Genomic DNA, 13603 nt, shown 5'->3' with positions numbered 1-13603 from the left:
CCACTTCCTGCAGGCCTGTCTGTGGCCACCCTTCGGGAGCACTGTGCTGAGGACAGAGACCACGCCCAGGCCTGGGAGTCCACTCGGACTTCTTCAGGGGCTCGCAGCCCCCAGCACGTCATCTGCCAGAGGTCCAGGGGTTTCAGTGACCGCAGCAGGACAGGTGCAAGCAAGGTTGCTCACACGGGGCGTGGTGAGCCAGGGGAGAGAGCCATCACGGCACGCTAACTCAAGATTAAGTAATGTGCTGTCAGTTTAAGTAGCAATATCATCTGCCAAAGGACAATAAAGGCAGGACGCGCCGCGTGTAAGGGTAAGTTTAGTAAAAACACAGAACGATGGGAAATGGCTCGAACAATGAATACACATTGGGTCTCATTAGCCGTTAAAGTTCTGTTAACATTCCTGATGTGCTTGTCTAAAGAGTCGGAATTCATTAAAAGTAGTTCGAACTTGAAACTCTTCCCAAAGTATCTTTTCTACGAACCAGCTAACACTCAGGAATAGTAATAAAAGAGTTGTTACTATCTGTCACCGCCGGGGCTGAAAAAATGCAAACATGGCAGGCATTCCCAGCTCATTCGCTCACCAGACTTCAGACGCCTGAGCACCAAGAAAGGTTTCTCCTAAAAAACTCAAAGGACATCCCTGCACAGAAGGCTCCCGGGAGGGCTCGAGAGGTCCCCATCTTCACTCTGCAAACATGCCACGCCCTCATGGGTCCCCAAGGCAGGACCCGGCCAGCACCGCGGGGCGCTCCAGTTGCTAAACCACTCTGTGGTCTAAAACACGAAATACACTAAACCCAAGAAGGCCACTGTGCCCATGAGGACTTACAAAAATCTGATTTCAGAAATCTGAAAACACTCTACCATATGCATGACCCACACACAGCACACAAAGCACCATGGAGATCATTTCTGTGCAAGGAACATCATCATCCACAGTTCTGCGGGGAGGACTGGGGGGCTCACATCCCTGGAAACCCAGGAGCAATGTGGCCCAGAAAGAAGTTACCACAGCACAAGCTTTTGCAACTTGATCCAAGGAACACCAGCCCCATATGAATTCTAACACCTGGTGAACGACACCAAGTAAGAGCCCGTAACAGATCTAACACGTGCACTAAAAGGCAGCCACCTATCACACAGAATAGACGCCGGACATACCAAGACAGCCCCCGATGATTTGTCACGATGTTAATTAATAACGTAGAGCTCTCTTAAAGCAAGCAATGAGGCCGTGTGGTGTGTGAATTACCTGACACTCACCTCCTTCAAACAGGACAATTTACGCCCCACGTTCTGCGCTCAAGTGTTTAATAGGTTAGCAAAGGCATAGACGTCTCACTACACTCAAAACACCTTCAAACAGAACATCGCAGTGTCACTATTACCAGACCAAAGATTCAACACAACAAACACAGCTACACGTCAAAGCGTTGTTAAGAAACGGGCTGGTCAGAAAGAAGCATTTTTCAAATCCAGGAGCGACCAGACTTCCCTTCTGGCGGCGCGGCTCACCCGATGGCCACTGACCTGCTCCCGCCAGGCCCTGGAACAACCCACCCCCAACAACCAGACTTACTTCCAGAAGATACAGTCCCTCAATACCAGGAAGTTTACAAATAAAATCCACCACGTTAAGAGAATAAGGGTGCAAAAATATTCTCGTATCAGATGACGGGGGAAGGACTTGATAGACCTCAACAACCATTTATGACTTCAACACCACGACCAAGGCAGCACCCCTCACATGACAAACAGCATCTGTAAGGCTTAGAGTAACTACCCTAAGTCAGTGTAACGTGAACAGGCCTCCCGTTACAATCAGGACCGACACTGGGATGCCTGCTTCCCCCACTGTCCTCAGCGTTGTGGCAGGAGTCTTCGCCAGCAAAACAAAACAAATAGAAAAGAAAAAGAAACTGCCATTATTCACAAGTAATATGATTACCTTCTCTAAAACCTCAACCACATCCACACACAAAACATGAGAACTGATGAAAGAGGTTAGTAAAATGTGCCAGAGAGAAGATTCACTGACAAAAGTCAACTGCCTTTCTAGAGAGTATCCAAAGAAGGCAAGAAAGAAAACATTGTTTAAAAATAAAAGATCTGGGGCGCCTGGGTGGCTCAGTCATTAAGCGTCTGCCTTTGGCTCAGGTCATGATCCCAGGGTCCCGATGCGGGCATCGGGCTCCCTGCTCCGCGGGAAGCCTGCTTCTCCCTCTCACACTCCCCCTGCTTGTGTTCCCTCTCTCGGTGTGTCTCTCTCTGTCAAATAAATAAAATCTTTAAAAATAAATAAATAAAAATAAAACATCCAGAGAACTAAAGAAATGCAAAAACAAAATGTGAATTCTCTCCAACTGATGGGCAGATTCAACGTGATTTCTAGGATTTTCATGAAACTAACGAGCTGATTTTACATTTTCACAAATAGCCCAGAACGAGGCACGGGCAGCCTGGCCTGCAGGATGGCAAAACCACAGAAGCAAGAAGAGGAAGCCAGCAGAGGGACAAACGGACAGACAGACCAGCAGAATGGATGACAACCCACACGGAGCCCACATATGTATGGAATCCTGATTTAAGACCGAACCGATCCATGGGTGGGGGCACAACTGCTTATCCACGTGGGGAACGTGTTCAGAAATCAGACTGCCACATCAAACTCCACGCACATAAAGTCCATTCCAAACAGATTATGGCCCTAAATCTAAAGGGTAAAACTTTAAAACTCTTGGAAGAAAGATTCAGACTTCTTTGAAATCATGAGGTTAAAAAGAATGTCTTAAGATGCAAAAAGGCGGGGCACCTGGGTGGCACAGTCGGTTAAGTGTCCACCTCCCAGTTTAGGCTCAGGTCATGATCTCAGGGTTGTGAGATCAAGCCCTGTGTCAGGACCCATGCTCAGCACAGAGTTTGCTTGAGTTTCTCTCTCCCCCTCCCTCTTCCTCCCCCCAAACGCATGCATGTACGCTCTCTCTCACTCAAATAAATAAATCTTTAAAAAAATAAAAACAGATGGGGCACCTGGGTGGCTCAGATGGTTAAGCGTCTGCCTTCGGCTCAGGTCATGATCCCAGAGTCCTGGGATCGAGTCCCGCATCGGGCTCCCTGCTCCTTGGGAGCCTGTTTCTCCCTCTGCCTCTCTCTCTCTCTCTCTCTCTCATAAATAAATAAATAAAATCTTTAAAAAAAAAAAAGAGGAAAAATCTTAAATAAATAAATAAAAAATAAAAACAGATGCAAAAAGGCATAATCATAAAGGTGAAGACCAGGGAACTGGCTACAGTAAATTGAATGTCTACTCACCATCAGGGTGAAGAACAACCCACTACCGGAAGGGAGATGCATGTATCCACATGCATCCAAAACAGAATTAGCACCCTCAACAGATTGGCAACTCCTTTAAATCAACAGAACAAACTAACAAACACCACAACAGAAATATGGAACAAAAGCATTTCACAAGAGAAGAAACACAAATGGCCAAGAAACCTATGAAAAAATACTTGACTTCATGTGCACTTAAGGAAGTGAAAGGTAAAAGCCCAGCAGGCCACCACTTCATGTCCACAGCCAGGGCAGGGAGCTCGGCCTGACAATCCCAAGTGCAGGTGAGGGACAGCGCTGGGCACTCTCCCCAAGACCTCCACCCAGTGTCAGCTGTGCACACTGCGCCAGCCCCCAGGACCCCTCCCCATACACACCCCAGAGGCACTCTCTACGCGCACACTGGGCTCACACAGGAACGTGCACAGCGACGTCCTGAGAAAACACACAGGAGTGAAAATGGCCGGAATGCCCAAGCGGCGTGAGACCGGAGGGATCAACACACACACCAAGCAGCGGAGAACTATGCGGCACCGAAAAATGAACGCCACCCACAGGCACCAACGCGTAACCCTGAAAACCAAATGCTGTGACATAAAGAGCAACCACAGATATATTTAGAATGATCCCATTACAAAATAAAAATTAAAAAGGGTAAAAACATATATATGCATATAAACACATGATAAAACCAGACAGCAAAGCAAGAGAATGGTCAACCAAAATTCAAGAGAATGGTCACCTGCTGGGAGACAGGGAGGTGTCTGGGGAGGGCCAGAGAGGGGCCTTCACAGACACTAGCTCTTGCTCTTTCTTCAGCTAACAGTGGGCGTCTGTAAGTTAATGCTTACTCGTGTCTTTGAATTTGAACATATATGTTATAGAAATCCTTCTGCTCTGATATGTTTTGCCATAAAAACAGACAGAAAAGGAAAGATCTATGATCGGAGTCCCGATATATATACCAGGAGAGTTTAGTGAACTGATTGTATAACAAATAAGTACTTCGGGGCCTCTCACAAACGCATCCCCACCTCTGTGGAGGGAATGGCTCAATTATGACCCAAAGGAAGAGACGAGGAGGAAGAAGCCACAGAAAGGGGAGCACTGAACACGCCCAATGCCTGCAGGACCCTCCAGCGCCACCTCTCCTGTGGGAGGACCTGCAGAATACCCACACGGAGGAGTGTGTGATTTAATGTGGCATCATTCAGCCACCGTGCCTCACGCCAGGCAGCACCGCAGGGACCGCAGGAGGAAGGGGCCCCGGGCCCCGTTCTCACAGTCTGACGAGACCAAGCCAGGAGCTCAGCCACGGCCAGGATCCTGGCAGACAGCTCACAGATTCGCTGAGTTGACCCAACAGACCCCTGCCAGGCAGCCGGGATGGAAGACACCAGCGTGCAGGCTGCTGCGCCTCCGAGCGAGGTCGCATGGGACAGAGACTCTGAATGGGCTGCAGCAGGAAACACGGGCACTGCCGGGCCCACCGTGGCAGGAGCAGGTGGGGCTGACCTGGCCGGCTCAGGCCTGGGTCTAGGGGTCAGCCACGCAGAGCAGGCTGCTGAGGAGTCCTCCGTGGGCAAATGCCAGGAACCCACTTGGATGTGGCCCCAGATCATTGGTGGCCAACCCCAGAGCCTCCAGAAGCGGTCTTCCTCCAGCTACTACCGGCCCGGCCGTGGGCAGGGGGCAGGGCCCACGCGTCTCCATACAAGAGCGCAGGAAGTGCACGGCCGCGGGCAGGAGCCCACTCTGAACGTCCCCTGTGCTCTGCTTCTATATGCCTCCTAGAAAATGTCCATCCTTCAGGGCCATGGAAAACTCATCACCCTAATTCTAAAAACTGCACATAAATAATGTGGCTTAAAAAGCCTGCATGTTTCATTATCCTCTGTGTCTGTTTAAATGTAATGAGACATCACTTCTGCATGGCTAATTGGAAAAAGCATCTTATTTCCCTAATTTGTGAAACTGCTCTAAGAAGCAGATAACCAGAGGGCAGATAATGTAATAACCACGGAGGCAAAGTCACTCAGTATATGATGAACTTCTCAGGAGAAAAAGCCCAGCAGTGATATCTGAATATGGTTCTTGTAATAAACTCACTGCACCCACCATAGTAGCCACAGGGCCACCGGTCCGAATTCGTGTTTTTTTAATGTAACAAATCTAGTTTGTTCAACACTGAGCAAAAGATTTAAAAAAAAAAACAATCAAAAGAACAGGGAGCCAAAAAGTTATGAATTTTACTTTCAGACAACAACATTGGATAAAAACATTAATTATCAATTTCAGCAAAATCTCCTAAATCCCATGAGGTTCCAGGAGATGCTCCAGGCACCCAGGACACAGCCAGGTCCCAGCCCCGCCCTCGGGAGCGGACAAACAGGAAGAGGGAGTCGTGTCATAAACAAAAAGTCACACACAATCCCACAGGAAACGCCGCGAGAGGGTCATCAGGGACTGCACCTCTGACAAGACCACCTTCCAGTAAGATCTGAAGGCCCAGAGGGAACCAGACACTCACTCGTCACAGGTGAGAGAAAGAGGCATCTGGTCAGCTGTTCATCGACAAGTAGCCGTGAACAGCGGCTCCGGGACACACGCTGCCTCAGGGACTGGAGCTAGAAGGTCTGCTGTCCTCCTGGGACCCATTCGACCTGGGGGAGGGGCGGTGACCTCCTGACAAAGGCCACGGGCTCCCGCTGAGCCTCTGCTTCCCGGCTGGGAGCACCTGGGCGATGGCCATCCGGCCCTACACCATCCACTCTGCTCATTTCAAGACCTTCTTATCAGCAGTTAAACAAGTCCCAAGGCCTCCAAATCTAGCTGAGCTTCCATAAAATAGGGATTTCCAGGGTGAGCTAGCCCCGGGAACAGGCAAGCGAAAGGTCTGAAAAGCAATTCAATAGTGAGCAAAAATGGAACAGACACATCATCAAAGAAGATCTACACATGGCAAATCAGCATATGTAAAAATGCTCAACATCATGAGTCATCAGGGAACTGCAAATTATAACCCCATAGATACATTACACACCCGCTCAAAACTGGTGAGAATTAAAAAGGCTGGCAATACCGAGTACTGACAAGGACATGGAGCAAGACTCTCACGCCCTGCTGGTGCGAGTGCAGACCGGGACAGCCACTGTGGAAACCCGAGTACTGACAAGGACATGGAGCAAGACTCTCACGCCCTGCTGGTGCGAGTGCAGACCGGGACAGCCACTGTGGAAACCAGGTTGTCAGTTTCTCATGAAGCAGATGCACATTCACGTCCCATACAACCACCCTTCTGCCATGTACTCAGCACAGAGGGGACACAGGGGCCTTCGCTAGCACTCTACAAGGTTTACAGCAAATCTGCGATGACCCCACTTGGGAAGAGCCCGAGTACTCATCGAGTACTGGCCAATGGGTAACCACACTGAGGTATACACCCAGACAACAGAGTCCCACTTAGCAGTGACATGTGACAATGCGAACGAGTGTCTGAGCACCAAGAGAGGCCACTCAGGCAAGGCTGCAATTCGTGTGATTCCATTTGTAGGACATTCTTAAAAAGTAAACCTCGAGAGACTGAAAGCGGATGAGTACTTCACAGGGGCACGGGGTGGGGACGGGAGGCTGACAGCAAAGGGAACTTTTCAGGGTGAGGGAAATGTTCTAGATCATGATTCAGGTGGTTGTCATATTGCTACATACAGGTATCAAACCAATCTAACTGCACACTTCAAAGAGGTGAATTTTATTGTATGTCCGCTAGACCTCAGTGAAGCCACAGGAGGAAGAGGACGGGGGGAGGTGGAGAAGGACCACCAAAGCAGAACCAGACCTCCCCTGCTGAGTGAATCAGGGAACGTGGGGACGGATGGGGGGAAATGCCAAAACCCTTCTTCCCGAGCAGTCAGAAGCCCCAGCCTTCGGGGAGGCACACGGACCAGCTACAATCGGAGTGACATTTTCCTGGTTCCATACACCAAGGACAAGCCGTGATTCCGTTCTGGCCGCGGGATGTGAGAAGCACTGTGAGCAACTTCTACAAAACAGGTGGAAAGGGAGGGGCACGTCCTTCTGTGCGTGTTGTCCTTCATGCTGCTCGAAGACAAACGTGATGCAGAGAGCTAGACAGAGCGGCCAGCGGGGACCACGATGGGGAGGCCAAGCACAGAGGAGCAGCCACCCCACGGCCAGCAAGCCCGTGCCTGAGACAGGAACACCTTCTGTGCGGTCAGGCCACCAACTGACTGTTGCAGAAACCCCTGAGCCGAGCCTCCACAACGTCAGAAACTAGAACCGGGTCTGCCTACTGCCGATCACAAGGCCGTACTTCTCCTAAAGCCCCTTGCTTATCACCTCACTCCCTGCACACCCAGAGCTGGGACCAAATGGCCCTCTCCTGCACGTGGCAGCATGCCTGAGCCCCACGTCCTCCCGGGGAGCCCAGCAGCCCCTTGGGTCGCACTGCCCTGCTGAGCGGGGGCCTAGGCAGGGTCTGCAGCTCCAGGGGACGCACACGAGCCCAGAGCAAGAAACTGTTTAACAGAGAGACCAGCTGCCAGGGAAGAGGTGCCTCAAAGCCACGGGACCAAGGTCCCAGGACGTCACAGACAAGGAGACCAATCAACACCAACCGCGGTGACTGCACCCCGGCTCCGGAACCAAGAGTCTGTGAGCTCAGCTCTGCAAGGAAGGCGTCAAGTGTGGGGAAAAATAGAAAAATGGAATAAACCAAAGGTCTATGGCTGACTCCACCTTCCATTAAATAAATAACAATATCTTATCTCTTGTTTCCCAGATACAGTAAGTACAACTGCTGAAAAAGACAATCAAAAAGAAGTGTCTCAAAATGAACACTTCTGCGGAAGACTAATTTTCTCCTTTTGTGTTCTATAATCTAGAAGTACCTTTGCTTTCGTCATCCAGGATTTTTGTTCAACAAACCTACCAAACATACAAGAGACAGCAAAGTTTAAAAGTGCATTTAGGGGAGCAATCAAGATGCAAAGAAAATACTTCAAACGGTAAAAAAAAAATTCATTTTAAAGAGATACTGTTTATAATAGCAACAAAAAATATAATAATTAAGAATGAATCTAATAAAACACACAAGATCTTTTATGGAGCACATTCTAAAACTACACTGAAACGGCCTAGAACATGGAGAATCCACACGTTGGTGACAAGGGAGACTGGGTTTCACGAAGACGTCCATCCTCCCAAACTGGTCTCCAGACTCTGTGCATCTCCCACCACACAACCAGCAGACAGTAAACACCAACGGGGCACAGAGAAGCTGGGGCCATCTGACCGTGAGGCTCGGGTGAGCGTGCAAGGGCCTGAGGCCTACCAGCGAAGGGGGGCCTGGGGCTCCGCCCGCACGCGGGGCCACTCAGGACACAGCTGAACTCACTGGCCGGTGTGGTGTTGAGGGAAGACACCTTGAATCCTGGGCCAAAACAGAGACCATGGAAACACGTGTACAAGTGTGAGGACGAACACCAGAAGGGAGGCTGCAAACACGGGCAGACGAGGTGGAGGCCACGCATGAGGCCGGGCCTGACAGGTCACTTTATGGGCAAGTTCCCTGGATTCCTACCTCACATTGTGCACAGCGGGCACTGAGAGATGCGTGGAACATCTGAAGAGATGGAGAAGTTTGACCACATGGAAACAAGGAACTTCTGGTCCCCAAAAGCCGCCAAGAAGGAAGTGAGAAGCGGCCACGGCGTGGAAGAGGACGCATGTGACCCACAAACTGACAAAGATTTAGAATCCTTAACATATAAAGACCAGCAGCCGATAAAAAATTAGATCAACAACCCAAAAGAAAAATGGGCAAAAGACAGAAACAAGCATCTCACAGAGGAGGGAAGACAGGAACCCATAAATCCAGGAAGAGGTGCTCGCTGCCACCTGGAACAAGAGACATGCAGATGAAGGCCACCACAAGAATGCCCGCCAGAGGGCCACGAAGTGGGAAGTCCTGGCAGAGATGTGGAGCACGGCACTCACACTCCGCAGGCGAGCTCTCGAGGAGCACAGCCCACCTGGGAGCAGCTGACACCATCCTGCGGGTTCAACAGGCTCACACCCCAGCACACAACCAGTTCACGTCTACAGCAGTGCCCCAGAGAAACTCCTGCCCGTGGGCACCTGCGAGAAAGTGCCTGAAGGTCCCGAGCACAGAACATGAGACACCACCCAAATATCTGGCAACAGGAAAAAGGCCGCAGAAAGTGCATGATATTTAAATGATGGACTGTTACACAACCGGACACGAGATTGGATGAATCTGAGAAAATAACATGGAAGAAAACCACAAGCTGCAGATGGACAAGGCTACTGGAGGAAGGATGCGGTCCCCACTGCTTCCTGGATAGGGACTGACCACAACACCACACGACACGCGCTGAGGTCGTGGGGAATCACAGAGTCAGGAGGTTGGTCATGTCCTAGGGGCCCTTTGAGAGCAGTGTGAGAACTGGGAGCAGCTCCAACACGATGGGTCCAACGCGAGTGGGGTTCCCGGTCCTCAATGGGGATGGACATGAGTGTACGCTCTATCTACACATGCCCGTATCCTTTATATGCCTCAATATTACACACAAAATATTTTAAGAACAATCTGCGATTCTTGTCCGGGACTATGTTCACAAGGGCTACCCCCAAACCTGTGGTGGGTAAGCACCCCAACTGCACCAACCATCTCACTAGTTCCGTGGGAACCCGCCACCCCGATGGAGGAAACACCCTCCCCACAGGCATTTCCAGATCCCCGGCTCTTACCTCTGTCACTTTGGGTTGAAGTATTAATGCTTCTGGACTCATTCGAGGGATGTCTATATGGATCTGGAGATGCAGGAGAAAGATGTATTACTTAACAAGATGACAAATGTCATTATAAGCATGTGATTAAAATAGCAATCCTTAACAATAGCAATGAATTTACTCTGGATTCTAAGCTGCTCCCACTCTGAAAACACGAATTCCTTATGTCACCGAGTTCAGCTCCAGAGGAGGTGGCCAGTTCTACCTGAATGGGGCTCCCTGAGTCCCAGCGTGAAGGCTTGCCTGACACTTCCCAACCAAACAGTTGCTGCTGCGTGATTAGGAAGAGAGCGGCCCTTAGCTCTTCAGCAACATAATCCATAGCAATTAGTAAACACTGATTTCCAGGCTCGGACACGGGGAGCACTTCAGGGGCATCGATAGTGTACAAGTTCTCGGCGATGACAGCTTCTTCGTGGCACCCAGGCCACATTCTTCACTTCACAGAGTCCATGGGGATCCAGGGCACTTCTCAAAGGAAGCACTTGAAAACCTCTGCTGGTGTCAGCTGATCCCTACTTGGCCCCCGACTGACCTGAGTCATCACGAAGGCCCCCACTCTGCACAGGAAAACACCTGCCCGTTCAAGCAGCAACCGAGTAAGAGCGTTCAGGCCTTGAGCCGGCATCACAGGCTGGCTCCCAATATCCCACACGAATATCTCCCACTGGCCAACATGGCCACCATCCCCATCACCCAGGGAAAGGTCTGCTGAAGGAAGACGTGCACATTTTAATGCCAAGAGGGAGTCTACAATTCAGGTCCGTCCCCCTGTCTTCGTACGTGACCACAAGGATCCTACTATCCACAGGACCAGGACAGTGTCCTCACTCTGCCTTATTAGCGCTGCAGCCTTGGCTACAGCACTCAGGCCCTGGGGCTCGGCGTCTTTGTCCAGAAGGTGCCTGCCATACCTCAAAGGGTGACTGGTAAAGAGAGCACAAGGTGGATCGACAGCCTAGGGAGCCCCACCAACCGCAACGTTCTGCAGCGTGGGGGCTGCTTCCCCACTGACAGGCTCCTGCCTGGGGCTCTTCCCTCAGGGGAGAACCTGGAAACCAGCAGCCCCTCAGCAGCACCCAGCCAGGGGAGAGAACCGGGAGGGAGTTGGGGGCCAGTGGACTCAGCATTCGTGGAGCACAGTCCATGGGCAGCAATGAAGGACGATGGGAAGGAAAGTGAGAGGTAAGGAGCCGGACAAGAGCAACACAGGAAACGATGAGCCCCAAGCCCTCTGAGCAACCCGGGGAAGATCGAGGAAGCAGAGACATGCGTGCGACCCGATGTGCGAAGGAGGCCTGCAGACAGCGGGGCTGGGAGGGACGGGTGAACCACCCAGCCTGGGGGGCCCGAGGATTCCAGCCCGACGCACCCCCTGCACCAGGGCGTCCTCAAGGGCCACCCTGAGAACACTGCCCCCATGCCATCGTACTCAGGCACACGTCTGCCCCCCTTACACAAGAGCTGCCCGTCATGTGCTTTCTGAGTGGCCAGGACAGCAGGCACCGTAACTCCGCCCACCGTCGTCTGTGCCAACGGGAGGAGGAGGTCCAACCTGAGAGGGGGCGCTGCACGAGGCTGGGCACAAGGGGCTCTGTGGACCCCTCCAGGCCACCTGCTCCCCACGTACAGGACTGAGATGTAGGGGAGGCCCAGACGGCTGCAGAACTCCTCCCTCCTAGGGAGGACACACCGGATGAATCTTGAATCTGACCGACTCGGTGTGCTCTGGGCATGACGTCTTCCACCAGACACTAAGCACACGGACAGAGGACACAGAGGGATGTAAAAGCAGGCCGCGGCCCCGCGCTCCTCCCACCTCCTGGCAGTGTGGGAGGGCGGGGCAACCACCAGGAGCGGGCAGCAGGGAGACAGCAGGTGCCCGAGCCCCAGACCAGCCCAGGCTCTGCCTGGACAGAACAGCGTGTCGGAGACAGAAGCAGCAAAGACAGGACGGGGTCCACCTCCAGGAGGCGGGTCTGCAAAGCCAGCAAGCCAACCAAACTGCCATGGGCTACGTTGTTCTCAGCTATATTAATGTAGAAACATTCTAGGAGTTCGCAATAATATGGAAGCTTTTTATTACCTATCATAGTAACTGAATAAAGATGCATGTAACCCATTTTTTATTAACTTTCCCTTATGAAACTCATAATAGAATACAGCTTGGTAACTCTTATAGATAGATGCTGGTATCATCCTTTGGAAGTCTTTTTCTTGAATGAAAATTCATGAGGAACATATTCAAAACAATACCAAATTGGCCCATTCCCTAAAATTAGTGAAGTGTAAAGAAAAACCAGGTAACCTAATATTTCCCTAACCAAATCCAAATGCAATCTCTCTCAAATCAGTTTCTCATGCCCTAGGAGCCACTGAGGCGAGGCTGAGGATGAGCCAGAGGCAGAGGGCCCCGAGGCAGAGGGGCCCCGCCCCAGGAGGCAACAGAAGCGAGTTCCTGCCCTCTTCTGGGTCCTCACTCTCAAGCATGACAATCCTCCAAGCTCCACTGTATCCCGTCCATGAGGAAGATATTCCCCCAGAATCCATTAACCTTAAAGAACCTCTGGTTATCAGTCAGAGGGAAGACCTGTCTTTGGAGCTTTCTAACAGATCTATACCGAAATGACAGACAGATGTGGATAGCCCACATTTGAGGCAGAAAAATTCGGCAAGGCTCCTTCACCTAGAAGAAGGATTTCCAAAAGGAAATATTCAGTACTGACAAGTCTCAGGAAAGTCAGAAGTTGATTTCAGAAACAGGAGGCAGGGCTACCAGTTAAGAATGACCTTTTTATTTAAATGCAGCACAAAAATAAGAGAATGAATGAATGCAGCACAAACCATTCTGAATTCTCACATATTACAAAGACAGTGAGAATTACAAAGCCCTCAAAAAGCTATTCTAATAGCAAATTCTGAATGTATTGTGAACTGTAAATCAATTTTAAGTACTTTTCCCATTATACACACCGTCTGTCAATGGACTGTTCAAGAAGCCATAATGATACCCATTTTGTATTAAACTAAACAGCAGAAACGATAAAGTGGCCACACGTGTTGCTATGGACTGAGCTGTGTGCCCCCAAATCCAGCTGACGAGCACAGCTCTTGTCCATCCAAATCCCGTCCCCCAGTGCCCCAGGGGGCCCTGAGCCCACGAAGCCCACAGAGACTCTCCTCTGATCGACCCAGCAGCAAATGCCTGCTCCCGAGCCTTCAGGTCAGATAGCAGCTCACTGAGCCAAAAGGCGCCCCCCACTCCTGAGCCAGGTCTCGGGGTCCTGGCAAGGGATCTTAGGCTTCCGTTTTGTAACTCCAATTAAAAACACCCTTTTGACTTTCATAGAAGGAGCCGGAGATAAGCATACTATTATTATGGCTATAACAATACTATTATTAGAAGCATACTATTATTTATTCTCAAG

At 50.7% G+C, this 13603-nt stretch overlaps 1 protein-coding gene across 2 annotated transcripts in view; it reads right to left on the bottom strand.

The window, feature by feature from the left end:
* The window catches only part of TBC1D22A (TBC1 domain family member 22A), a 319474-nt gene that overhangs the window by 211008 nt on the left and 94863 nt on the right, over positions 1-13603 (bottom strand). For both annotated transcript variants that reach the window (XM_078076759.1, XM_078076760.1), the window contains exon 7: positions 10134-10196. In XM_078076759.1, coding sequence (XP_077932885.1) covers positions 10134-10196 — 63 coding nt within the window. The remainder of the gene's footprint in view (positions 1-10133; positions 10197-13603) is intronic.

This window comes from Halichoerus grypus, chromosome 6 (assembly GCF_964656455.1).
Source record: "Halichoerus grypus chromosome 6, mHalGry1.hap1.1, whole genome shotgun sequence".
Lineage (NCBI taxonomy): Eukaryota > Metazoa > Chordata > Mammalia > Carnivora > Phocidae > Halichoerus > Halichoerus grypus.
Note: the sequence above shows the minus strand (reverse complement) of the source record. Positions and strands in the feature narration are given on the sequence as shown.